This window comes from Oryx dammah, unplaced genomic scaffold (assembly GCF_014754425.2).
Source record: "Oryx dammah isolate SB20612 unplaced genomic scaffold, SCBI_Odam_1.1 HiC_scaffold_12, whole genome shotgun sequence".
In the NCBI taxonomy this organism is placed as follows: Eukaryota; Metazoa; Chordata; class Mammalia; order Artiodactyla; family Bovidae; genus Oryx; species Oryx dammah.
In genome coordinates this window covers 62,475,520-62,503,238 of record NW_024070196.1, presented here as the reverse complement: position 1 = coordinate 62,503,238, position 27,719 = coordinate 62,475,520, and the positions used below count along the sequence as shown (strand labels likewise).

Genomic DNA, 27,719 nt, shown 5'->3' with positions numbered 1-27,719 from the left:
GGTCCCTAAGGTACTTCTGATGCCCAAACAGACTTCTGAATTTGTAGAATAAGTGGATAATAATCAAAGTGCATTGGACCAAAACATGGGAACCGATCCCGACTGTCATTAACCCCTTGTGTGACCTTAGGCAATTCCTTCCTGTCTATAGGTCTTATTTTCCTCATCAAGGATAGATCTGTTGATCTCTTAGGCCCTTCCAGCTCTCACGTTTCAGGAAACCCTTCAGGACAATTTAGGACCAATGGTGGCCTGAGTCTATGAACTACAATCCCCACAATGCCCTGCGTTTTTCAGCTCCCTTTTGGATCCTAGGAGGACGACCGCTCCTGGAAGCGCTCCCCACAATCCTTTGCGGTGCTTCAAGGTGGCGGCACCCAGTGGCGCCATGAGCGATCTGGAGAGCAGCAGCAGCAGCAGCAGCAGCGATGAAGAGGAGCTGGAACGGTGCCGCGAGGCAGCGATGCCGGCTTGGGGCTTGGAGCAGCGCCCGAAGGGTCCAGAGGAGCCAAGAGTCGGTAGGGGGCTATATTCGGGGGGGTCTGGCCGAAGAGCGTATAATCTTCCCCTGAGGCCTGAGAGGATGGACGGTGAAGAGAGTGTCACCGGCATTCGACTTCTTTCCCTGAGGAGGCTCCACGGCCTGGGTGGGGTTCAGAGTAGGATTCAGAGTCAAAATAAGAACAAGGGCAGCGGGGCGGGTTGTTCCATGATCCCAGTCCGGGAAACCAAGGCACCAGAGTATCTCTTGACTCTGCCTCCTTGGGTCCATCCTAAGTGTTGCACCCCGGGCAGCCCGCCATTCCTCGGAGATTACTGCGACAGCTGGATTCTTGCATCCAGCCTTTCCTCGGCTCCAGCACTTTCTCACTCCCTGGGGCTGCCAGCGAGCTGTGCCCCACACCTCCTTGACCGTGGCCTCTGCAGCCCCGTGGATTGCAGCCCGCCAGCCTTCCCCATCCTTCACTATCTTCCCCATCCTTCACTGACTCCCTAGTGCCCTGGGAATAAATCCCAGACCCCTTAACATAAGGGCACCCAATGGTGGATAGACTGCAGCGGGCCTGTGAATCTGAATGGGGAAAATATTTCATCTCACTTTCACTCATCTCTGAAATTTAGCCTCTCTTTCCATCATGAGTCTGAACAACCGCAGTAATTTTGGCAATATCTGTTACTTTGTCTTAACAAAAGTCTCAGACTTTCAAATCCCGTTAGTCTTTCAGATATATCAAAAATATTTTATTCACAATAATATGTTGGAAACAAAGTCATTTCCACTCATCCCTGCTTTAAAATTAAAGTAATTTTGGACTTCCCTCGTGGCCCAGAGGTTAAGAATTCACCTGCCCGTGCAGGGCACACTGGTTTCCCCCATGCCACAGGGCAACTAAGTCCTGAGCACTAAAACCACAGAGCTGGTAAGCTCTGGAGTCGGTGCTCTGTAACAAGAGAATCCGGTTTCTGCAATGAGAAACCGGAGCGCGGAAACCAGAGAGTAGCCCCCAGTTGCTGTAACTAGATAAAGCCCTCAGGCAGCAACGGAAACCCAGCACAGCCAGAAATAAATTAATTAATTAATTTCTTAAAAATTACAGTAATTTTTAGGCCCATCAGTAGATCTTATTTAATACATTAATGAAGAAGCATATGTATTAAAGTATCCCAAATTTTGCTTTTTACTCTTAATGATAACTGAATTTCACTATCACTGGTTTTTTTGTAATCCTATGTGTTGTATTTTTTGCATCTAAAAGATTATTCTGAGAAGGATCCAGGCTGCCAGAGCAGGCCATGGCAAAGCAAGGTTAACTCCCGCTTTTGTTTAAAAGGACTCAAGCCCTCGGGACTTCCCTGGTGATCCAGTGGCTAAGACTCCATGCCCGCAATGCAAGGGGCCTTTGTTGGATCCCCGGTCAGGGCACTAGACTGCATGTTGCGACTAAGAAGTTCATAGGCTGCAGCTGAGGATACAGAGTGCCGAAACTAAGACCCGGCAGAGCTGAGTAAATAGATAATTTCTGTAAAAGTTAAAATAATAAGTAAATGAAAGGACTTACAAACCCTTTGGTAATCGATTCCTGGCCTTTGGTAATCAATTCCCAGCTTGCTTTCCTGCCACACATTCCACAACGAGGCTCCAGACCACACTGTGTCCTCTCATCTGTGGTCGCCGTAATGCTGCCGTTTTTTATTTTCTGTGTGCAGAAATGCCTTTCCATCTCTACCACACACTCAGTTCAGTTCAGTTCAGTTCAGTCACTCAGTCGTGTCCAGCTCTTTGCAACCCCATGGACTGCAGCACGCCAGGCTTCCCTGTCCATCACCAACTCCCGGAACCTGCTCAAACTCATGTCCATCAAGTCGGTGATGCCATCCAACCGTCTCATCCTCTGTCGTCCCCTTCTCCTCCTGCCTTCAATCTTTCCCAGCATCAGGATCTTTTCCAGTGAGTTGCTTCTTCCCATCAGGTGGCCAAAGTATTGGAGTTTCAGCTTCAGCATCAGTCCTTCCAATGAATATTCAGAACTGATTTCCTTTAGGATTGACTGGTTGGAATTCCATGCAGTCCAAGGGACTTTCAAGAGTCTTCTCCAACACCACACTTCAAAAGCATCAGTTCTTCAGCGCTCAGCTTTCTGTATAGCCCAACTCTCACATTCATACATGACTACTGGAAAAACCATAGCTTTGACTAGACAGACCTTTGTTGGCAAAGTAATGTCCCTGCTTTTTAATATGCTGTCTAAGTTGGTCATAGCTTTTCTTCCAAGGAGCAAGCGTCTTTTAATTTCATGGCTGCAGTCACCATCTGCAGTGATTTTGGAGCCCCCAAAAATAAAGTCCTGCCACCACTCACTAGCAGGAAGAATTTGGGCAGGGTACTTAAGTCTCACTGTATTTAAATTTCCTCATCTGTAATGTGGGGGTAAGGATAGTACCCACCCTTGTAAGGAGTGGAGATGACATATCTACAGTGCTTGGCACACATTAAAGGCCCAGTAAAGAGCAGCAGTTATGTGGTTGGTCTCTCGTCATGGACTCATTTCCCCTTCCTGTCTGGCTCCAATTTATCCTTTAATGCAGCTGAGACACCATCTCTTCAGGAGGACTGGCTTACATGCCCTCTCTCCGCGATCGTCATGCTTTATGAGATTCCCTTCATATGTAATGCTTTCCTTTCTTCTACAATTGCTTCTTTGCTTATCCTGCCTTTTTTCCTTTCATCCCTCCAACCCCAGTACCTAGAGTCAACTGTGACTCATACTTGCTCCACAAATTTATTGAGTGAGAGGTTGCATGATGTGAACTTCACAAGGGCTGGTGTCTGTTCACCATGGTATCCCCAGGGCCTATAACTTGCTCAGCAAAATAATTCTTAAATGAATCAACTTGCCGGAAAGGTACCTCTAAGGAGTGAGGAGGCTGAGACCCCAGCAAGACTCCCCGTCCAGTGATCAGCATAACTGAGCCCCCTTTGTTTCTCTCTTCCAGAGCACTTAGCACACAGCTAAGCACACAGTGGGCACTCAATGAATGCTGGAATCAGAGTACACTTAGATGTGCTTATTCAGCATGGTGATGAAGAGGGGGCTCTGGAGCCAGACAGCCTGGATCCTCATCCTAGTTCTTGTCACTTGTTAGCCGTTTGGCTAAGCTGTTTAACAGGGCTTCCCCAGTGGCTCAGCAGTGAGGAATCCACCTGGGTCAGGAAGATCCCCTGGAGAAGGAAATGGCAACATTCTTGCTTGGGAAAGCCCATGGACAGAGGAGCCTGGCAGGCTACAGTCCATGGGATCGCAGTCAGTCAGTCATGACTTAGCAGCTGAACAACAACAAGCTATTTTACATCTCCTTGCCTCAGTTTCCTCTGTAAATGGGGGATGGTGACTGCTCCACCTCCACCCCCACCCCTATTAGTCCATTGGGTTTTTGGAAAGATTCAACAAATTATAGGTGTAAATCACATAAAATAGTGCCCAGCACACAACAGATGGTATAGTTGTTTCCTCTGTAAATACCTCAGTGTTCATTATTTCCACAGGTGCTACAAATGCTAAGTTGCCAGCCAACCAGCCAAGCCTCAGGTACTGTGCACTTTGGATTCAGGTTTCATCTGTTCATTCATTGATGTTGGCCCCTGCCACCTGCTCCCCCCACACACACACACACACATAACCCATGTACTCCCTGCTACACCCTGGTATGTCAGGGTGAGCAAGACACATGTCTTCCCCACCCTCTTGGGGGCAGCCTCTGAGCTGGCAGGAGGTGAGGTCCTTTCATATGTGTCGCAGGCACAAGGTAGATGAGCACGAACAAGATGGCAACGAGCTTCAGACCACCCCCGAATTCCGAGCCCATGTAGCCAAGAAACTGCGAGCCCTGCTGGACAGGTAACAAACACCTACATTCTCTTTTCTTGCCCTTATTCATTCATTCCAGGAGTAATAGCCCCCGAGGCCTGGGAGCTCAGCAGATGTAAGTTGGCACTGTGGTAAGCACAAGGCATCACCCTACGGTGCAGGGCCTGTCGTTGTTCTCTAGCTGTGGGAAAAGGCTCCCGTCTGTGAGAAGAAGCATGTGCCTGCAGTCACGGAGGAGGGAGCAGAGTGGGCTCAACTCCAGGGCCCTGCTCTTAACCACTGTGCTCTCTTGCTGCCCCAAGAGGAAGAGGGGACCCCGGGATGCAAGAGCTTATTCCCACCACAAGAGGACAAGGGACTAGCGGAATTCCTGTTTCTTGAGTGCTTACTGTATGACAGGTGCTTCGAGAATATAATCTGTGAAGATCCAGGTCGGCAGGACTTCCCTGGTGGTCCAGTGGCTAAGACTCCGTGATCCCAGTGCAGGAGACCCAGGTTCAATCCCTGGTCAGGGAACTAGCTCCCACATGCCACAACTGAAGAAAAGATCATGTGTGTCGCAAGTAAGATCTAGCGCAGCCAAAGAAATACTTTAAAAAAAAAGAGAGAGATCCAGATCAGCATTCCTAAAGTAGGTGCCCAGGAACTTGAGTCCAGAGTGTGGCTCTGGGCACCAGAGTTCCAGCTGCAAAGAGGATGTGGAGAAAGGCTGTACTCTGCCTACCCACTGTGCCTTGGGAGGTTAACTGATTTATCTTTGTAATTTTATTTACTTTCTTTTGGCCATCCTGGGTCTTTGTTGCTGTGTGGGCTTTTCTCTAAGTACACAGGCTTCTCACTGCAGTGGCTTCTCTTGTTATAGGGCAAGGGCTCTAGCGCATGTGGGCTCAGTAGTTGTGGCTGCCAGGTTCTAGAGCACAGGCCAGTAGTTTTGTTAGTGGGCTTAGTGGGCTTAGTTGCTCTGCGGCATGTGGAATCTTCCGGGATCAGGGATCAAATTCATGTCTCCTGCATTGGCAGGCGGATTCTTTACCACTGAGCCAGCAGGGAAGCCCTGCCCTGGGAGATTTAGATTCTTAGTAGTGTCTTCAAGGCTCTGAAAAGTCCTACAGTAAGGAGTCCTCTGTAACTTTGTCTAGCCCGGCATCTTCCAAGCATGTTTGGCCACAGGGCCTCTGTTCTGAGGATGACCAGTGGCGTGGCATGGAACCCGGTCCAGGGCAGGCTGGGCAAGATCTCTCCTCACTTGACAAAGCCCTAGCAGATTTCGAAAGGGAGACTCAGGATGTTTGGGCCATGGTCCTTCAATTTGAAGTGACCATCAAAAAGGACAGATGAGCCCTCCCAAAGTGCACAGCTGCTGCTAAGCCCAGACAGAACTTTGGGCCAGCCTTCAGCAGCCTGCACCCCCCACGGCCTTAGTGCCAGTCCCCAATGTGGGAATGTGCCTACCGTGTTTAGGTACGTCAGTTGGGCATCTCAATCTGAGGGAGTGATTTTTCTCAGTGATCGTTCAGCTTCAGGGTAACCAGGGCCACCTGGCATTGCAGTGATCCATGACGAGCATTTCCCCAGGTGGAAATCCACCAGGGTGTTGGTCACCCACCATCAGGATGGTTCCTGCAGTGTTCTGTATTTATTTCTCTCCAAAGAGATGACTTGGCACGCACACACTGTGCACAGCTGTCTTGAGCCAGCGTCTTGTGTCTTAAGGGCTTCCCAGGCGGTGCTAGCAGCAAAGATCCGCCTGCCAGGACAGAAGACATAGGAGATGTGGGTTCAGTCCCTGGACTTGGAAGATCCCCTGGAGCAGGAAATGGCAACCAACTCCAGTATTCTTGCCTGGGGAATCCCATGGACAGAGGAGCCTGATGGACTATAGTCCATAGGGTCGCACAGAGTCAGACACGACTGAATCAACATAGCACGCACAAAGAAATGATACCCCAGTTGGTCCCTTGTGTTAGATCAAGGTTTCTTATCTTGGCACCATGGACATTTTGGCCCAGATTGTTCATGGTTGTGTGGGGCTGTAACCGAGCGCTGTAGGAGGGTTAGCAGCGTACCTCGCCTCTACCCACGAGATCCTAGTAACATTGCTTCACCAGCCATGACAACCAGCTGTGTCTCCAGAGATCGCCTAACGTCCCTGCCGACTGACAGTGAACCACCGGGTTAGATACCCGGGACAGGGTCAGGATCCTGTTGGCATCGTCTCTGTTCCCTCTCCCCAGACCATGTCCCATGTAGGATGAGGCCTCTGGCACCTACACAAGGCAGTTAGGAGAAGCACCCAGCACATCATTCTGTTTGCTGCAAGGGCGTTGCTGAGAGCGTTGGTCTCCAGTTGCGAGGTGACTGCCTCTCCAGCACTCCCTGAGACCTGCTTCCTGGTCTCGGCAGTTCTCCCCTCTTCGACTGTGCTAGAGAAAGGGGTCCTGTGGAGCTCATTGCTTATCTTTTTTTTTCGGCTGTGCCAGGTCTTTGTTGCTTTGCTCAGGCTCTCTCCAGTTGTGGCGAGTGGGGGCTCCTCTTTATTGAGGTACGAGGGGTTCTCATTGCGGTGGCTTCACTTGTTGGGATCACAGGCTCCAGGTTCATGGGCTTCAGTGGTTGTGGCACGTGGGCTCAGTGGTTGCAGCTTGCAGGCCCTGCACAGGCTCAGTAGTTGTGGCTCATGGGTTTAGTTGCCCCATGGCATGTGGGGTCTTCCTGGACCAGGGATTGAACCCACATTGGCAGGCTCAGTCTTTACCACTGAGCCACCAGGGAACTCCACTGATTGCTTATCTTACAGCAGTAATCATCTTCATCATTGTTATAGCTGGCATTTACTGGCTCACAGCCAGGCTCCATGCTCAGGGATTGGAGTCCGCTTTCTCCTTTGAACCTTATAACAGCTCTAGGAGGCCGGGAGTCTCATCACTCCCAGTGTTCAGAGGGGTAACACAGGTTCAGAGAGATGAAGTCCCTTCTTAATAAGTGACAAAAATCAGAACTTAAAACCCAGGTCTGAAGTCTGAGAAAGGTGAATGGATTGTAACAAAGTCAGTTTCTCAGTTGTGATCATGGATGTTAGTTACACACAGTGTTGTCTGAGGGAGAAACCAGGTAGGGAATACATGGGGTCTCCCCATATTATTTCTCGGCACTGAGTGTCAATATGTATTAACTCAAGCTTTTTAAAAATAAAAAAACCCAAAAAGCAGGTCTGCCTGTTCTAGGAGCTGAACCTCTGAAACGTTCTTTCCTCAACCAGTCATGTTTCCCTTTTCGGGCTTGCTCCCAGGAAGTTGAGAACCAAATGTGTGCCCTTTGTCTAGCAAGTCTGTTGGGCTTCCTGGCCACACTTCTGGCTCTTTCTGTCCCTCTTGCTCTCATTTTCTCTTTGCCTTATTTGAAGTTGCATTCTGTTGTACTGTGAGTATCTTTAAAACTTCTTCAGCACTTTATGGGCTACAGTAGGGTTTGAACCAGTGAGTCACCGTCGTTTGAGCTGACGGGCTCTTCACCACATTATGGCCGTGACCAGGCATGTTCCCATCAGCCTGGGGACCCTCTGCCTCCACACGTAACATTGCATTACTCTGTCCCCTCCACTTAGCAACAAAAAAAGTTTTAATTTAAAAGAATTTTTGTTGTTGTTACCCAAAATCTCATCCTAAATCCACCGTCTCTTCCCGTAGCTCCATTACCATTTCAGAAATCGTGAAGGAGCCAAGAAAGGCCGAGGTGCAGCGAGCCGCCCTGGAGGATGATGGTGAGCAGCTCGACTGTTGATAACAACTTTCCTTTATTAAGCCCCTCTTGTGAGTCTGGAGCTACAGAATGCCCTTTTAGCATATTATCTTCCTTCCTGCCTGCAGGCCCTGTCCGAGGCAGATATTATGGTGACCCTGGTCACAGGGGGACCCATGAGGGGAGCTGGGGCCAGGAATGCAGCCACTGGCCCGAGGTGACCCTGAGCAGGAGCGCCTGCTGCACCCCACAGCCTCTCACACATGAGTCTCTGTCCCCTGCCCGACTCACTCACCACTCTGCAGGCTGCCGTAGGCAGGCAGCTCAGCTGCTGAGTCCCAGAAGCCTCGGGAGACTTGCTGCCTTGACTTTTTGGCCAGCAACCCCTCAAGCACCCGGTCCCTTCACTGCAGCAGAAGGAAGCGTGCTGCCTCTCATCCTGTGAGGCACTGCTCTCTTATTAGACAGGAGCAATGCCCTCTGGACCAGGGGCTCCATGAGGACAGAGGTGGGGCAGCCTTGGCACCTGGGGGCCCCTGGCCGTGCTGACTCCACCCCCACGGGTTGCAGGCTTCCGCCTTTTCTTCACATCCATCCCCGGAGGCCCCAAGAAGGAAGCTGCTCCCCAGCCCCACCGGAAACGGTTGCCTTCCAGCTCCAGGTGAGATGACATGTCCTCTCCTCAGATTTCCTCATTTTGACCAGATCCCCCGCCACCTCCACCCACAGATAGCCACGCAGACCCCAGACAGGCCTGGACCCAGGAGGAGTCCCGCCAGGTAGCTGGAGACATAGTAACTCAGTGGGAGGGGGAGAGTTTCCATTGGGGGCTGGATGTTGACTGCTCTTGGAGCACCCATCTCGTGCCCGATACCACACTCCTGGGACATCCCTGTGAGGCCTAGGCTCTGTTAAGATCCCCACTTGATAGGTGAAGACCCTGAGGGTCGGAGAGGTTAAGTCACGAAACAAGGTCACGCAGCCTGGAAGGAGAGAAGCCTATGTGGGAACCCAGGTCTGCCCCTGGCCAAGCCTGAGTTCTCCACATACTGCCCTCTCTCCCTGGCCTCCTTCTGGTGGCCTGGCCTGGGGCAGTGCACGGCAGCTTTGGGGCCCCGTCCCAAGTCCCACTAACACTCCCCCACCCTCCCCGGCAGCAGCGATGATGGCGACGAGTTACGGCGCTGCCGGGAGGCGGCTGTGTCCGCCTCTGACATCCTCCAGGAGTCCGCCATCCACGGCCTTGTCCCCATGGAGAAAAAGAAAAAAATGAAGTTGAAAAAGAAAGCCAAGAATGAGGACAGCGCCAACGTGGCCTCTACCGCCACCAGCAAGGCTGCAGTCGGAAGGCAGGAAAAGGAGTCTGCCCAGCTCAACGGGGACCAGGCGCCCCCTGGGACCAAAAAGAAGAAGCGGAAGAAAAAGGCAAAGAAGGTCAGTGAGGCCTCCCCGTCCCCGCCAACAAAGAGCGCAGCTGCCATGCCCTCGAACTGAGCCCAGTGTGCGGGCCGGGAGCCCACCAGCTCAGGCTTCCCACAGGGACTAGCCTGTCTGAGCCCTGAGTCCCTCTCCAATGCAAGAACTTGGCTGACAAGTCCAGGCTCTGCCCGTGACTGGGGCCAGCCCAAGCGTTGGGGCTAAGAAGCAGTCATAGGGTGAGGGGGGCCTGCCCTCCTGTGTTCCCCCTGGGCCGTGGCAGACCTGTGGTACCAGAACATTCTGTGACCCCAGGAAGAAGGAGACTTTCGGTTACTCAAGGCTGAAGGCCAAGTAATCGAGCTCCGCCACTGCAGCCTGGTGCAGGAGACGACCTGAAGGAGACAAGGTGGGGTGGGCCCCTGAGGCCCTGGAGCCCCTTGTGTGTCTCCCTCCATACAGACTTCATAAAATACTGTCTAGAAAAGAGAGAGATCTACTCTGCCCCCACACCCGGCTTTCCGGAATTTTCTATCTCCACAATGTGAATATGCCGTGTGTGATCGTGTCTCTGAGCCAGCCAGATTATGGAAAATAAATTGTCGAGGGAACGGAAATGTAACGGATCTGGGTGCTATCCCTGAGTCAGTGCTGAACTTGATGAGCATCACGCAGGTGGGGTCCTCCTGCCTACCCCCCAGGAAGTGTTCCCACACCCCAACTTCAAGCCTGCAGGAAGTGTCACAGCACTCGTGGCCTGGGACTCCTGGACCCACGTGTCCTGCAAGGAGCAGAAGTTCACAGTGAAGGAGTCATTCCTGCTCGGAGGCCTGGCCTCGGAGATTGGGTGGAGCCAGGAAGACAGAGGTGGGATGTGAGAGTGTATGTGCCGCCCCCGCCCCTCCTCAGGCCCCGAGCCCCCTTCTGCCTGCCCACCCCACCTACACGACAAGCAAGATATTCAACACAGTCCATGTTTACTAAAAGTTAAATAAATGTACAGGCTCACTCTCAGCTGACTGCAGGCTGCACTGATGCTAGTTCTCCCCTTGCCCTGTCAATCCAGGGTGGAGGTGGTCTACGAGGGCTGGGTTATCTGCAGCAGCCCCCCTGGGAGATGAGGTCATGTGAGCCCTGGGCTGACACGGCTGCCTTATCGCTCAGGACCTCAGCCTCCTCGGGGCGGGGAGGTGGGAGGCTGGGAACCCTCCCCTCAGCCAGCTGGCCCTAGCTCCCAGGTGCAACCCCTCCACTGATCTTGCCTCTCTTCTCCCTCTGGGCCCCTCAGCTCTGCTTCCCTGGCCTTGCTGCTTTCTGAGCTCAGCAGCTTCACTCCCGAAGGTGAGAAGGGTGTTCTGCCCCACAGCCTCGACTTGGCACCAGGCTCTCACTAGGGGCAGGGACGATGCCTCGGCCTGCAGGGGAGGGAGGCTTTCCAGTAGATGCAGGATGCCAGGCTGGCCTCAGAAGGTGTGGTCCTCAGTGGGGACAAATGTTGAAGAAAACCAGAGGTCATGGGCTGGGGAGAGGTTTGGCTTCGGAGGAAGAGAGCTAGAGAGGCCTGCGTTTCCCCAGGCCCCAGCCCAGAGGAGCCACTCAGGTGAGGCTTAGGTGAGTGGGAGACAGGTAGGTCCAAAGGGGCATGCGGTTAATAGCAGGGGGGCTGGGTGGAATGGCCTGATTGGGGCATAGGTGATAGAATTGGGGCCATGTTGACCTATGACCTTTGCCAGCTACACAGGCTGCTGTCCTGAGAAGTGTGGCTGGCAGTTCCCTGCGGGGTGCAAGGGCTCCAAGCCTCAGGGTGGTTGTGTTCCAAGCAACAAGATTTACCCTGGGCAGCAGGGACAGTTCCTCCCTGTGACCCACCAGGAACAGGCTCTGCTCTCCAGCTCTCCACAGTCCCCACTTGTGCACTGAAGCAACCCTCCTCAGGTTGCGGTGCCTTAGAAGACCCCGTTTCTGAAGCTGCCAGGATGGGGACTGGCGCAGTTTTCCAGGGATGAGCAGCTGCCCGGTGAGCAGTAAAGGTTTGCAGGCTCAGATGTCCTGGTCACCCATCCAGCAGACTGGAGGCTCCAGGGCCCCTGGGAGGCCATGGTTACTGGGAAGAAGAGGTCATCTGCGTGGAGATGAAGGTCTCGATGACACCGTGGTTGGACGGTAGCAGGTGGCCATTGGTGGAGTCTGAGCTCTGGTACAACACCAGGCTGCTGGAGGACACTGCGGAGGCAGAGGAGGCGGCTGGTGCCTGCCACGCCGGTCCCGACCCCACGCCCCACCACCACCGTCCCTGAGGGTGTTTGGCATGGGAAAGTAGCATCCCACCACCTCCTGAGTCTCAGCAGGTTAGAACCCCAAAGTCACACCTCAGCTCTCAGGCCTTATTAACCCAGCCCGGCTCCAGGGCTGCCAGGGTGTGGCCCCCACAGCCCCAGCACAGGTTAGCGAGCATGTCAGAGGAGCCCTGGTGAACCGGCCTTGTGGTTAGTTTCATGCGTCAGCTTTGCCTTTTAGTACCCAGTCGTGATCCAAAGCCCAGTCCAGATGTCGCCGTGTATTTTGCAGATGTGGTTAACACCTACATCAGTTGGTGTTAAGTAGAGGAGATTTCCCTTGACAGAGTGGGTGGGCCTCATCCAATCAGTCAAAGCCCTTAGCGCAAAAGGTGAGGCTTCCCAGAGGAGACTGCAGCAGGGCCTCCTGCCCTGCAGCTTTCAGGCTTTCAGACCCCACGGTTGTATGAACCAATTTCTTAGATACGTGTGTGTGTATCCCTATTGGTTCTGCGTCTCAGGAGAACCCTGACTGATTCACATGGTTAATGAATGGATGTGGAGTTTGGACCTCGGTCTGGGTCCTGGCCCCACCACCTCCAAGTCCCTCTCCGCAGGTGCTTTCTCATCTGGAAAACAGGGATGCTGCCACCCCCTTCATGGGTCGAGCACAGAGCCTGGACCGCGGAGCCCCCAGGGACCGTCCCTGCAGCCTCCAGGGCTGGATGGAGGACCCCAAGACTCACACTTAGCAAGTAGCTGCCCCGGGTCTCAGAGCCCAGCAGCCTGACTCCACAGTGCCTGCTCGTCACCGTGGCGTTGCGGGCTGCAGACTCGGGTTCTCGGGGAACAGAAATTCAGGGTTCGAGTGGGACGTGGCGGGCTCTGTGGTCGCTATGGGGGAACATGACTCCTTCTGACTACCCAGGAGAAGCCAGAAAGGTGTGAAAGCTCTTAATTTTTTAACTGTTGGCAACAGATTCAAAAAACGCCAAACGCTGAGCCAGAGCAGCACATCCACGAGTCATTTCCGGCGCCCCCAGCAAGCCCTTCCCGCACCTCCTGATTCCGCTCTACTTCAGGTTATCTTCTTCCTCCACCGAGTTAGTGGATGTTCCGGTGAGACAGGCCCGCTTCCTGTGGTTTCACACCCCTCTTGTCTCACTTCAGGGGAGCACCGGTGCCCCCTCGCATGTCCATCCCTCCCCCCAACCCGCTGTGCCCACCTCCCTCCTCAGCTGTGGGGACAGCAAGAAGGGGTGGCGCGGGGCAAGGGGGCTCACCGGTGGGGCTGGTGCTGAGCCGATGGCTGGGCTGCAGCTGCTGGATGCCAGCAGGGTCCTGGCCGGGGATGTGGATGGCGGTGGCCTGAGACGCCGGCGTGTGGAGCCCGGACTCGCTGGAGGCCTCAGCGTCTGAGCTGAAGACCTGGCGGAAGAGCAGCTCCTGAGCCCCGCCGGACCGGGGCTGGGCCAGGGCCAATGGAGCGGCGGGGCCGGCTGGGCCTTACCTGCTTGGTGGGTGTGAGGCTGGCCAGGGCGCTCAAGTTGGTGGTGTCGGTGATGAGCATGGTCTGCGGAAGCAGCCCCGTGTGGGTGTACTGGGCCACCTCAGGCTTGTGACTGTAGAGGGCTGGCCAGGAGGGAGAAAAAGGAGGGTACAGACATGCACGTGGGTCCGGCTGGGCTCCTCCCCCGAGGGGCCTCAAGGCAGGGGCTTGGGCCTGGTGAGCCCCCGAGTGGGGCAATGGTCGGGGACTCAGGGCTGATTTCTAAAACCTGGGAGCTCCAGATAGAAGAGATGGGCGCTGTCACCAACCGCAGGGGCCTGCTCTGCCTGTCTTTTGGGGAAGAGCCTGGGGGAGGTGGGGAGCCCACCCCCACCGTCACCTGGAGAGCGCAGGTGTGGAAGGGACCCAGAGATGCAGGTGCTGATGAGGTACTCAGTACCTGCCCCAGACGGAAGGGTCTGGAAGGGTCGGCGCCCTGGTGAGGGGGGCGCATCTTATCCCCCACCTCCAGGACCCCTCTCCACAGCATTTCATCTGCAGTCCCAGCCCCGCCAAACACACAGACGCCAGCAGAGAAGCAACACAAATCACGTATGCTCGTGTGGACTCAGATTAAAACACAGCCACCCACATACACACATAAATGGTGCCCTCCACCACACACACACACAGACGTTCAGGTCTACAAATCCCTCATCCAAGAGTCCAAGTTCCAGAATGGTCTGAAAACTAACAGGTGTTCATCAGGTTGGTACTAGAGCTCGTCTGGTGGCGAAGTCGGTCCTGAGCCTATTAACCCTGCTTCATGGAATTCTCCCTTTGGCTGCAGAAACAGTGGTGTTTGATGAGGGGGTGTTGGACCAAGCCTTGCTGAGAGTGTTGTATGTCCTCGTGGTGTATGCACCATATCACCTTTCTGAAAGCTGAGAGGTACACATGGCCCCAAGGGCACACATGGGTGTGTACACATGACCATATGGATTCACACCCTGAAATGTATTCAGCCCATGGACATGCATCTGAGCACCCCCAGAGCCCCCATCACAGAGGCACTCACACTTATGTATCAGACCACAGACCACAGTATCTGCCATGCCGCCCCTTCCCCTGGGTTCCCACCACCCCACCCCCCAGCAGGGGACCAAGGGGTGCTCACCGTGGGGGCTCTGCAGCTGGGCCATGGTGGCCATGAAGGGGCTCTGGGCCACGTGGCTTTGCACAGAGGGCATGAGTGGCTGCTGATAGGAAGGGTGCAGCGGCTGCGAGAACTGGACGGGCTGCAAGGTGGTCAGGCTGCTGCCCATGCTGTTGATGACCGGCACGCTCTGTGCCTGTGTGGACGCCAGGCCTGGAGTGGTGGGAGGGGCAGGGGTCGACCAGGCCTCCGGGACTCCCAGGAGTACCATCCCTCCCTCCTAGAGCCTGTGGCTTGGAGGAGGGGATGAGGTAATCCGGAAACAGCCTTGCACTGCGTTAAGGCCCTGGCAAGTGACTCCCCCTCTCTGAGCTGCTAGCTCACTATAAGGGCAGGGAGTGTGTCAAGAGGGTTCCTTGGTGCCCAGGGGTTCCACAGCAGTGCAAAGGCCCTGGGGCTTAACTCTGTAACCCTTCCCCAGCAACTCCCTGTCTGTCATATATTGAGCTTCTGCATAATAGTTCTGTGAATAAAGTCTTTCTGATCTTTAAAAAAAAAAAAACTAAAACCTAGGAAACGTCAGCCCCCTTGCGCTGCTGTTTTCCCATGGCTGTTTCACTGTCTCAGGCACTGTGTAACTTATGTATTGTCTATCTGCCTTCCCCACTTGGGTGGCTGAGTTCTGGGGCTCTTTGGTTCACTTGTGTATCGCTGGTGGAGCATGAGACAGGCACTCAATAAATCTATGAATGAATAAGTCCCAGTGGCTCTCCCCATTCCTGGATTCAGCAGGAGCCCCCATGAACCCCTCACCCAAATGGCCCCCTTCCAGCCCCACCAGCTTACCAATGACCAGGGTGGAGGCTCCTGTGTTGGTGAACGTGGGACCCAGGGAGGCAGGCTCTCCAGGCCCAATGGCCATGACCCCGGGAAGTGAAGCCATGATGAGGTTCTGGGGCTGCTGGCTGAGGCCTGGAGAGGTCTGCTCCAAGCTGTGCAGTGCTGTCAGGGTGCTGACCGGGGGCAGGGCGCCCCCAGTGGCTGAGACCTTGGAGGGGAAGCCAGACTGAGTCAGGGCGGGGCCCCACCCCGCCTCTCTGGGTACTGCCCCAGAATCTCCCAGCCAAGGGGAGATGAGGGGAGGTAGGGGGACACTCACCAGCTTGGCCTCTGTGCTCAGCAGACTGTGACTGGGCTCCAGGCCAGTGGGAGACACTTGGTGCAGGGGTGCAGACACCGTCACCAAGGGACCACCGCTGCTTGAGGGCACTTCCGCCCCCTCACTGGTGGCAGGCTGTCCATAGCGCACGCCTGGAGTGGGAGCAGTGTCCAGCTTCAGTGCCCCACTTCCCTGCCTGCGCCCATGGCCTCCAACACCCCAAATTGTATTGGCTTGTTCAGGCCACTCACACCATCTTTCTCTATGCAGCCAGCAGATTTTGCTGGAGTATCCGCTTCCTGCCAGGCCCTGTGCTGGCTGCTTGTTCAACCCCTTGAACACAAGCTTTGTGTTTTATTAGCTCTGTGGCCCCCACTGCCCAGGGCTACACCGGACATGCAGTCGGTGCTCAGTGAAAGACAACAGAGCCAAACTGAACTGAGGCTAATGAAAAACCGCAGCAAACTTGAACAGAATGAATTGGAATTAGTTGAATGAAACTGATCAAGCTGAATCAAACCCGAAATGAACTGAGATTGATTGAGTTGAACTGGATCAAATCGAATTGGATTGAAATTGAACTGAACGATATGAGATTAACTGAATTTCCTTGAAATACATTTAGTTAAACTGATCAATTGGGAATGGGATTGGACCGAAATGTAAATGAAACTCAGATTATAGTGAGTTGAACTGGATTGAGTTGAATTGAACTGAGCTGAAAGGAATTGAGTTGGCTTGATCAGGAATGAATTGCAGTAACCGAAATCCAGTGGGGTTGGAGTGAATGCAGTGGACAGAAGAGAGGGCAGTGGGTGGAGCTGAGTGGTCAGAGGAGAGGAGAGGGGTGGGGTGGATAGGGCAGTGTGAATAGAGCTGGAGCCATAATGAGGTGCTAAGTGGTTTGTGTGGCTGCAGTCCTTGGGCTGTGCTCCCCAGCTCTCCCACGTACCCCCCATATTCCCACTGCCCAGTACCCCTGCCCACATGGCACTCACCGTGGACCTTACTGGGGGAAAGGGCAGGCGGGGGCAGACCAGGGGAGCTGTGGGCAGGCAGCACAGGGCTGGGACCTGGCCCCGGCGGCGGCCCGCTGTACGTGTCCATGGCCAGCTTGTGCCGAAAGGCTTCTTCCTTGCGGCGATTGGCAAACCAGTTGTAGACACGCACCTCTGTGACGAGGTTGGAGCCCAGTCCCTGGGCCTGCGACGGTGACACCCCCCTCTGGATGCATTCTGCCCTGGAGAGATGGGCAAAGTGAGCCTCCCGGGGCTGGGGGAGGTTCTGAGAAGCAGGGCTCTCTACCTGAGAGTCCGCTGAAGCTGACAGACCTGGCTTCCCGAGCCCGGTCTGCTCTGCAAGCTTGAGCAAATGGCTTAGCCTCTCTTGAGTCTCTTCATACAGAGGGAGCGCAGTAAACGGAGGGCGAGTGAGACGAGCAGCCCCACTCAGGGGTGTTTGGGTAGGCGGGGCAGCAGTTCCTAACCCTTTTGGCACCAGGGACTGGTTTCATGGAAGACAATTCTTCCATGGGCTGGGGAGTGGGGAATGGTTTTGGGGTGATTCAAATGCATTACATTTATTGTGTGCTCTGCTTCTGTTGGGGTTTCCCTCTGCCTGCAATGCAGGAGACCCAGGTTCGATCCCTGGGTCAGGAAGATCCCCTATAGAAGGGAATGGCTACCCATTCCAGTGTTCTTGCCTGGAGAATTCCATGGACAGAGGAGCCTGGCAGGCTACAGTCCATGGGGTCACAAAAAGTCAGACACTACTGAGTGACTAACACTTGTTTCTGTTATTATTACATCAGCTCCACATCACATCATCAGGCATTAGATTTGGAGGTTGGGACCCCTGGGTGGGGGTGGGTGCCAGAAATAGAGCCAGGTTTCAGGCCCTGAATGGGAGCCAAGAACTCCTGGGCCAACAGCAGGAGCTCTCAAAACCAGGGGGCCTCCCTCAGGATCCGGAGCCCTCCTTACCTTTCCCAGCCTCTCCCCAGCCCAGGCCCAGCCAGCCCTGCCAACTGCCAACCATCCTACCTGTTGCACTCCTCCACCAGCGCCTCCCGCTCCTCCTTGCTGGGGTTCTTCTGCCTCTCATAGGCCTGGAACAGGATCTGCTGGGAGGCTGGGCCCCATTTGAAACGGTTTCTGCGCCCCTTCTTGGTCGGTAGCTCATCTCCTGCAGGCTCTTCAATCAGCCCACCCTGGCCTGCATGGGTGAACTCTGTGGGCACAGAGAGCTGTGAGCAGGACACTGCCCAGCCCACCTTCCCGCATCAGCCTGAGCATGCCTCTGCTTCTTCCTCATTCCTAGGGTGCTGAGCCAGAGGAGCTTGCTGCTCGAACCCAGAAACCGCCTAACCCAGTGATGACAAACGCACAGCATACATGTCAACCCTTGCCCCACCTGCATCCAAGGCAGACATCACTAATCAACCCCTGCACACTTTTCTATTGGGCCACGATATAATCTCACAGTCCTCAATATAAGGCTCCAGGTAAGCATCACCTTTCACTCACATTGGACACATATGCCATCCCATTTTACAGAAGATGTAACTGAGGGTCAGGGAGGTTAAATATTTTTCCAGGGCCACACAGTAGAGCAGAAACCTGAACTTGTATCTCCTGAGTAGATTCAAGAGTTATTTTCAACATTCTAGCCTTGAAAATCAAGCCTAAAGTACAAGTATTAGCCAGGAGAGAAGAGACCCAGCCACTTTCTCAGCTGATTCTTTGGTAGGAGGCCAGTTAATGGCACCTCCAAATAACAGAACAGCTAGCTGCCCTTCAAACAGCAGAGGAAATATATATATGTGTATATATATATAGTATATGGCTCATGTATGCAGGGGGGTCATCCCTGGTGCCTCAGTGTTCACCATATTCTTGCCGGGGAAGCCCCATGGACAGAGGCCTGCAGGACTACAGTCCATGGGGTGGCAAAAGTCGGACACGACTAAGTGACTAAAGAGCAGCGGTATATGCATATAATACCTCTGGAAGGATCTGTATGAGACTAGGTATGCCCGTGGCTACTTTAGGAGACGACACCTAATTTTTATTGTAAAATCTTTCTTCTGTTTTATTAAAACTAAGTATGAGTATTGCCTTAAAAACAAACCTGGATAATTATAAAAGAAACATCAAAACCCATCTTTTTTACACTTAGGCTCTAAAGTGTGGACGTGCACTTGGGACTCTATAGGGTATGAAGCTCAGGTGGTAAAACCCACCATGCCCTGAGTGAGAACGCTCCTAGCTCTCCCCAGGTTGGCAGTGGAGGGTTCCCTGAGTGTACACCTCGCCTTTGAGCCTTGGCTGCTGCTGTTCCTTCTGCCTGAAACACCCTTCCCTGCATCTTCAGCGGTCGAAATTCAACTGACCCTTCAAGACTTAGTCGAGAGGTCATACTCCTTGTGTGATCCCTCCTGATGCCCCTGCCTCCCTGAGGAAGAGGAGCTGCTTCTCTGCAAGCTCAACACTTGGAAACGTTCCCTGTGGTGCCCTGTGCTGGGCCTGGCACATGGTGTGTGCCCCAGAAACGCTGGCTCTTGTTGGTGTTATCACATTTTAATTCTTGTTTCACCAAATCATGCGGATTTATCCTCCGGCTTCCCCTCTGCACAGGACGCTCTTAGAAGGCAGGGACCCAGTTCATCCATCTCTCGATGCCCAGGATCAACCCTCTTCCCCTCCACCAGAGCGCCTCCCGCGGAACAGGTGATACACGCTGGTTGAATCCCACCCCCCCACCACCCGCTCCTTGACTTTGTCCGTCTGCCTATCCGAGGAATGGGGAGGGGGCGAGACTTCCAGCCCCCGCCCTCGAGCTGCAGGGAGTCCCAGGCCCTGCCAGGAAGACGGGCTGCTGTCGGTCATTACTTACGCTGGGCCACCTCTCGCTGCTTGCGGACGTACCAGGTGTACAGGGCGGCTCGCTTCTGTGTCTTCATGGGCGTGCCTTTGTTGAGGTGCTGGGACAGATGGGACTGGTTGAGGCCGGTGGTGTCGACCACCTCCCGCTGCGGGATGTTGTGCTGCTGCAGGTAGGACTTGACCATCTTGGCCACGCGCCACGGGTCCTCCCTGGGGGAAGGATGGTTTGCTGAGCCGGGGGTGGGTACTGGGAGCCCTGTCCACCCGGGAGGCGGGGATGGTGGGTGGAGGCAGGTGTGGAGCCTAGGGGCCTGTGGCCTGACTCAGGGACGGGGAGGTATGGGCACTCATGTCAGGACACAAAGACATGGGGGCAGAGATTCACAGACACACACACACGTGTGGCAGACGTGTAGACAGGCCCAAACCAGCCCTGCACACACACAGGAACAGATAAAGGTTTAGAAACACACAGTGACACAAGAACACACATGTAGACTTAAACAGGCTCCCCCTGGAAGCTGCACAGGCCCACGGGGAGGATCCTTACTGCTGCGCCTCTGTTAAAGGCCCCTCCTCATTCTACCTAGAAATGCTATTTGTGACTGTGTCTTATCCACTGAGAGACTGTAAACACCTGGAGGGCAGGAACTGTCTGGTTCTCAGCACCCAACATAGGCCTGACATAGAGTATGCCCTTGGTGACTGCATGAATGAATGAGTGTATGTATATAGGGATGGATGGATGCAGGGATAGGTAATGTGATGGCCAATGGATTGACAGTGGGTGGTGGGTGAGAGGATGGATGGATGGATAAATGAGATGGTCGATGGGTAGATGGTAGGTAAATGGATGGATAGGTGGGTGTATGGATGGACAGATGGTAGGGTAGATGAGTGGATAAGTGGATAAAAGCATGGATGGATGGGTGGATAGGTATGGGATGATCAATGGATTGATGGTGGATGGCGAGTGAGAGGACAGCTGTTGGATGAAGCAATATGATGGTTGATGGGTAGATGGTAGATGGATGGATGAATAGGGGGTAAGGTAGATGGATGGATGAGCAGTTGAAAGCATGGATGGATGGATGTGTGGATGGATAGGTGGGTGGGCGGGTGGATGTACAGATGAGAGTGACCTACTGGGAAAAAGAAATTGGATATGCCAAGAAGGCGAGAAAAATGATTCTACCACTTGACAGCCAGGGTCACTGAGGCTCAAAGCACTGTGTCACATGTATCTCTTGCCCAAGGTCATGGGGTCAGCCCAGCAGAGTCCCACCCCAGCTCAAGGGATTTAGTTCTAAGTCAGCTCATCTGGTAAAAGTTACATAGCGTCACAATGCCTCCTGAAAATCTGCACTAAACCCTAGACGGTGGCGCGGCCAGTCTCTGCACAGTCCTGAGGCGGATGGCTAGTTTTTCAACAGAGTCCCAGGGTTATGGGCTGGCCTCCCAAGAACTTCTTGTAAGGAAAAAATGTACGTAGTTCTGTCACTGGAGGGATTCAAGGGACCTGAGGCCACTGTGGCTCAGCCTCCCGTCCTCAGCTCACCGTGGGGAACAGAAAGGGTTCAGGCTGCCTGTATGATATAAGTCCTTCCCTCTCCTGCTCTGTCTCAGCCTTCCTCTCTTCCCTTCATCCTCTCCTGAGCTTCTGCTACATCACGTGGCAGATGCAACCATGCTGAGAGAGGCAGAACTGGGATTTGAACCCAGGTCTGTGCCATCCCAAGCCTGTGTTCCCACCGCCTCATTGCAGCGATTTGCTTTCGGAAATCGGAGGCTTCCAATACTGGCATGAGTGACGATTGGTGTGTGCAGGAGGTGATGTGTTGCTGCGTCACGTGTCACAGCCAAAGATTGGATACAACCTGAACGTCCAGCAAAAGGAAGCTGATCAACCAAATTGCGGTGCCTCCCTCCAACCCCCTGAGAAAGCTCTGCACAAGCCCAGCTGGAACAATTCGTCTGGTACATCTGCTGTGTGGGGGCCTCCCTAATGGTCCAGTGGTAAAGGATCCACCTGCCGATACAGCAGACACAGGTTCGATCCCTGGTCCTGGAAGGTCCCACATGCCTCAGGGCAACCGAGCCCATCCGCCACAACTGCTGAGCCTGAGCTCTAGAGCCTGGGAGCCACGACTCCCAAGCCCAGGTGCCCCCACTACTGACGCCCACATGCCCTAGAGCCTGTGCTCCCCAACAGGAGAAGCCACTTCTATAAGAAGCTCACAGGCTGCAGCTAGAGAGTAGCCCCCACTTGCTGCAACTAGAGAAAAGCCCCCACAGCCACAAAGGCCCAGCACAGTCAAAAAATAAACAAATAAAATTATATATTTAAAAAAATAAAAATAAAATTTAAAGTGCGACAGGGACTTCCCTGGTGGTCCAGTGGTTAAGACTGTGCTCCCTAGGCAGGGGGCCCAGGTCAGGGAACTAGATCTTATATGCCTCTGCTAAGAGCCCGCCCAAGGCAGTGAAGCTCTTGCATGCCACAATGAAGACTTGGTACAGCCAAATTAAAAAAAAAATCAAAAAGTGGGATAAAAGAAGATTTCTACATATTTGCTTATGTTCACATAAAATACAGGAAGGATATAGAATGAACTGAAGACACTGATTGGTTGCTAGGGACGGGGCGGGAGGCTTTTCTCTGTTACTCTTCTGCGCTTTGTAAATTATATGATACAGGATCATGTATCACATATATCAATATCATATATGATAATATACTACATAGATCATGTTTAAAACTGAACTGTGAAAAAAAAAGTCTAAAAGCAAGTTAACCCCGCCCCCAGCACTCTAAAGCCCACCCCACACCGCAGTGCCTTCCCCTCTGGGCCTTCTCTTTCCTCCAAGAACCAGTCTCACCTGCCCCCCTTACGGTGCCCTTCTGAGACACAAGGGCACAGAGACCTTCATACTAATTGGCCCTCTGACTTCCTCCTTTTTTATCAGCAGTTCCCATAGAGGCAGGGAGGAAGGGAAGATAGGGACAGATGCAGTTAAAACAATCAGCAATCAGTGGCTGATTGGTAGCCGGGAGAATGCATGTTTTTGAGTATTCACAGTGAGTCAGGCACTGTGCTAAGGGCTGGCCATTTAAATCTTAACCCTGGAAGGTAGGTGCTACTTGTCGGCTCCCATTTCACAGGTGAGAAAACTGAGGCTCAGAAAGGTGTGTGCTTGTCCAAGGGGACCTCACTGGGACTCAGGACTATTTCTCTTTGCCTGTACTCCTGACATCTCCCTGAGCCCTGTCTCCCTGCTTTCAGGGGCCCTTAGAAGCCTCTCCTCCCTGCCACCACCCCCCTCCACCAGCTCCCCAGATGCCAGTCAGTCCTGGGAGGGAAGGGCAGGACAAAGTCCAGCCTTGTGCTCCACGGCAAACATGTTTATCTGATTCCGGGGCTGGGCTGCCCATGGCGTCCCTCCTCCCGCAACTGCAGTCGTCCCTGTCCTGAGAGAGAGGTCCTCATTCCCTCTGTCTCTTCTGCAGAGAGAAGGAGCCCAGTCTTCCTTCAGCAGTGCCTCTCCGGGCTCAAACTAAAGATCTGCCGTCTCTCCTGTCCATGTGACCCCACGTGCCTCTGTCTGTCTGTCTCTGTTTCACACACACTCTCTTTCCTTCTCTGTCTCTGTTATCTGCTTTCTCCACCTCCATAAGACACACACACACACACACACACACACATATACACGGAGTCTCCAAGAACAGGGCTCTTTTCAGGACATTTTCCCCACGGCAGAATTAAGAGGCCTGGTCTCCAGGCATCTCCTGCCTTCACGCTAATGGGTTTGAGTTAAGCCAATCCCCGGTTGGAATCCCACCACTGTGACCTCTCGCCCGTCGTGTACACGCCTCTCATCTGTCCTGTAACAGGATGATAGATCCACGTCTGCCTCTCAGTTGTCTATTGGGAGAACTGGATGAGTTTCTAGTAGGGGTGAAATGCTGAGGTCAGGGTCAGGCGCGCAGTAAGTGCTCAGTAAGGGGAACGATATTGTTACCACCACCACCTCCGCCATCACCACCCACAATTTAGTCCTGGCGCCTCCCAGCCCCACAGCAGAGGGAAGAGGGCTCAGGAATGGTGGAGATCTGCCCGTATCTCCCTCCTCCCACCTCCTGCCGGTTCCGGAGTCCCTCAGAGGTTTGAGACTTTGGGCCTCTTGCTTACGGGCCCATGGGATTTTGGTGGGCCCAAGGTTGCAGAGCTGGGAGACCAGCCTGAAGGGCCGTTTATCTAGAGGGGAGCCGAGTTCTCAGCATGAACCCCAGCTCTACCAGTCACCCTCCAGGTGGCTCTGGGAAGTTGCTTAACCTCCATGTGCCTCAGTTTCCTCTACCGTGATAGGGGGCTAATAATATTTCATAGGTTATCAGGAGGAGAAAATGAGTTTCATGCATTTGTAAGCCCTTCATAAGCCCTAGGGGACTTCCCAGGTGGCTCAGTGGTAGGGAATCCGCCTGCCAATGCTGGAGATGCAGGTTCGATCCCTGGGTCAGGAAGATCCTCTGGAGGAGGAAATGGCAACCCACTCCAGTATTCTTGCCTGGGAAATCCCATGGACAGAGGAGGCTGGCAGGCTACAGCCCATAGCATCTCAGAGTCAGACACGACTTGGTGACTGAGCACAAACGCACGCACTCGTGAGCCCTAGAGCACAGTGTGGAAGTCAGTCAGTGGTTAACAGTGAGACTGATGAAGGAGGGTAAAGAGGGAGGTGAACGTGTCAAAGACAGGCATGCGACCTCAGGGTTTTGGGTCAAGTGTGGAGGACTTGGGTCCAAGTCCTGGCCTTACTGCTTTGTAAGACTACCTCGGGCAGGTCACTTTGCCTCTCTGAGCCATAGTTTGCTCATCTGTAAAATGGGACCATTGATAATAGCAGTCGTTTGTTGCACTTACATGCTGTTTAACCCTGTGGGTAAGCGTTATGATCGGCTCTGCCTTGCAGAGAACACTGGGGCTCAGAAAACTGAAACTGCCTTCCCCAGCCGAGCTGGGGATCAAGTCCAGGCAGGCTGGCCTCTGTCGGGGTGTCAGATTGTCCCACCTCAGCCCCTGTCTTCCTGCGTCTCCGGGCCTTAGTACTGCCCAGTGGAGAGGACCAGAGACCCTCGAGTTTGAGCGGCTCAGGGATAGGAGGGCCTAGGAGGACACTCAGGAAGGATCCCTGGGGACGGGCTCTCCGCTTGGTCATATGGACCCAGGGCTCAGAGAAACCTAGTTGTCACTCATTCATTCATGAAGTATGTCAGCTACCAGGCTGGAGATCAGGGGTCTGAGTAGTGAACACAGCTCCGGAAGAACTTCGGTAGTCATGGGCCGAGACAGAAAACAAATAAGATGATCATAAGTTATGATGCATTTCAGGAGAAAGTCAACGAAAATAGGGGAAGAGAGAGTGATGATGCTGGGACCTACCTTTAGATGGGGTCATATTGGAGCAAAAAGGGGAAGGAATTGGTCATGGGAAGATCTGGAAAGAAGGTTCCAGGGAGAAGGTCCTGAGGTGGGAATCAGTGAAGTCAGTGTAGTGTAAGTGGAGGAAAGTGGTGGCGGGGGCAAGAGGTACCTGAGGAAGAGGTCAGGGAACCAGGGTGGGCGGGGAGTGTGAATTTTACTCATTGTCCTGGTCAGGGAAACCAAGGCAGGATGAGAAGAGACATGTCCAAGGTAACTCTAGGTCACTCCTGGCTTCCTGGGGAAGTCCTACCCCTTCGCCATCCTTTCCAGCCTCAACTTCCCCCACCACCCAGGGCCGTCACGGGGGTCCCCCACCCCTCTGCAGCCTGTGTCCTGAGGCTCAAGGCCCCACTTTCCCCCCTCGGGGCATTTTCAGATCCCTTTTGTTACCTGAACAATAAGTAACCCAGGTAGTTAGTTATAAACTCCGCAGGAACAAGGAGCTGGTTGATAATTTATAGCAACATCTCAAATTTAAATGGAAAGTAAATAGCATGCTGTTAGCATTAAAGAAAACCCAATCGGGGCGGGAGGCAAGCACTCCAGCTTCCTCGCAGCTTGGGGCACCTCGCTCTCTCCCCAGCCCCTTCTCCAGCTGCATGTCAGCCCCAGGCCCCTCCTGGCTCCTCCGCTCCACTCTGCTTCTCCAGGTCTCTCTCTCCATCTCCCGAGACGCCCCCGCCACTCCCATCTCTTCCTTCTTGTTTCCCCTCTCCCTCCGCCTCCAGGTCTCTGCTGGTCCCCAGAGAGCACTTTGACCCCTGCTTCCCAGTCGCGTGCTGTGGATCAAGCCTTCCTGTCCACCTATCATCCCACCAGGGGGGCTACTGGTCAAGAGGCCCCACCTAGCCAGGTAAGGCCTTTGGTACCCCTTCCCTGCCCCCTACTCCCCGCTGAAAGCCCCTAGGCCCATCTGGGGCCCTGAGCAGTTCTGGCCCAGCCCCACCCTGCCCAGGTTGCCCTCTCCCTGGGTCTGGTGATGCCTGACTCTATGCCCCTCCCCTGCAGCCCGGCAGGGCCCTTTGCCCTCCGCCTCCTGCCAAGTCAGGGGGCCCTGGCTGCTCCCCTGCCCCCTCCCCGGCCCTCAGAAGGCCTGGCAGGCCCTGAGGGCTCCCTGAGGGATGGATCCCGCCCTCCCCCACCCCAGGCTGTGATCCGGACCTTGGACAGAAAAGAGATAGGCTTTGGGAACTCTTCCTCAGCAACCCAACCCCCAGTCACCCCAAGTTGCCCCCAGCTCCGACCCCGGTCCCAAGAGAGGGACGTGGAGCCCCAGCTGGGTGTCCTTAGTCCAGCTCTTCCCGATCTCTGAGCCCCAGTTTCCTTTCCTCATTCTTCTCTGTATGTAGCTTCCTCTAGAGTTCATCTCAACATTGCCCAAAATGACGCCTGTGAAACCTTAGCCGGGCACCCCTCCCCAGGCTGTTAGGAGGGAGGTTACAGAGCCTTGGAGGGGGGCCTGTCCCTGAAGCCCCCAGGCTCCCCTTCCCTCACCTCCAACCTCCCCCACCCCCACCTGGGGGGAAGTCGGAGTTGGCTCAGGCCTCCCCAGGCCACCAGCCCTACAAGTTAATGATCACAGGCCTTATCAGAGCCTTTTGCCATTTATAAATTTATAAAACAAAAGAGAAATAATAAAGCCCATGGGTAATTAGTAACCAGCTCAGCTCTGCTGAGGAGAGGGGAGCAGAGGGCTCAGACCCACCCCGTCCTCCAGGAGATAGGGAGAGCCATCCGGTGGGTGGGGGTACGAAGCGGGGAGGCTTCTAGCAGTACCCCCTGGTGATGGGGGGCCTGAGGCTGTGCTGGAAAGGGGAGTAGCTCCTCTCCTGAGGCTCCATTTCCCGCAGGTAAGAAAGACCTGGGTTCTCCTGGCTGAAAGCTTGAGTTCTGGGGAGGCCAAGGGGGCCCCCCAAAACCCCAGCCAGGGGTGTTCCCCGATGCTTAGCAGGGAAGTTAGGATTGGGGGACTAGAAATGCGCCTGGTAGCTAAAAATTCCCACCACCGCCCCTTCCCTGGTTCTCTCCCCGGGTACTCAAATTGTGGATTCTCTGCTTTGTTCCCATCTTGGGGTTCCTCTGTGGGGCATGGCTCACTTCCCAAGCTCTGGGCTGCAAGCCTTGGCTCATGGGGACGGAACCCTGCAGAGGGCCGGACTGGGCACTGGAGACTCCAGCCTACAAGCCAGAACCCCCCTCCCACCACCTCCAAGCTCTAACCGGCCCCTGTCCCAGTCTCAACAACCAGGCTGCAGCCCATGGGACTCTGGACTGGGAAGGGCGGGCAGAAGCCGAGGGTGGGTCCCTTTCTCAGGGCTCCTTGGGAGCGGGGGACAAGGGAGGGGTCCTTACTGCAGCAGGGTCTCCACCACGGCCTTCTGGTGGGCCGCCTCCTCTGGGCTGAGGCTCTCCAGCTCCTTGAGGATGGGCGGCGTGAAGTCGTCCCCATCGTCGTCCGTCTCATCCTCCGAGCCCCTGGTCTCCCCCAGCCCATTGGGCAGCTCGGCCAGCTCCCCTCGGCCACTGCCACTGCCGCAGGACTCCCCCTTGTCCAAGGGGCCATCTCCAGCCAGCAGGTAGGGCCCCGGCTCACCCAGTGCCTGGATCAGCGCCTCTTTGCTCAGGCCTGACTCAAGCAGGGCCGCCAGGAGCTCCGTCTGCAGCTGGCTCAGTTTAGAAACCATGGCTCCACTAGCGCCGGGCCACGCGGCCAGGGGCCACCAAGCTGGCCGCCTCCCCCGACCGCGTGGG

At 54.4% G+C, this 27,719-nt stretch overlaps 2 protein-coding genes across 3 annotated transcripts; one reads left to right on the top strand and one right to left on the bottom strand.

Moving 5' to 3' along the window:
• Positions 1-346: 346 nt before the first annotated feature.
• On the top strand, positions 347-10,540 carry CUNH12orf43 (chromosome unknown C12orf43 homolog). Of its 2 annotated transcripts, none has more exons than XM_040250894.1 (6): positions 347-518; positions 4,046-4,088; positions 4,299-4,397; positions 8,054-8,127; positions 8,676-8,766; positions 9,266-10,540. In XM_040250894.1, the coding sequence occupies exons 1-6, from the start codon at positions 389-391 to the stop codon at positions 9,597-9,599; spliced, it is 771 nt and encodes a 256-aa protein (XP_040106828.1). In that variant the 5' UTR covers positions 347-388; the 3' UTR covers positions 9,600-10,540. The 2 variants fall into 2 exon arrangements, with proteins under 2 accessions (XP_040106828.1, XP_040106827.1); XM_040250893.1 differs by having other exon boundaries at positions 9,263-10,540.
• HNF1A (HNF1 homeobox A) lies at positions 10,482-27,652 on the bottom strand. The gene is given in 10 exon segments (XM_040250895.1): positions 10,482-11,744; positions 13,081-13,301; positions 13,303-13,429; positions 14,464-14,655; positions 15,289-15,490; positions 15,602-15,753; positions 16,600-16,841; positions 17,644-17,830; positions 19,496-19,695; positions 27,321-27,652. Coding segments are annotated over 10 exon segments (1,977 nt in total). The 3' UTR covers positions 10,482-11,622.
• Between the last annotated feature and the right edge of the window lie 67 nt (positions 27,653-27,719).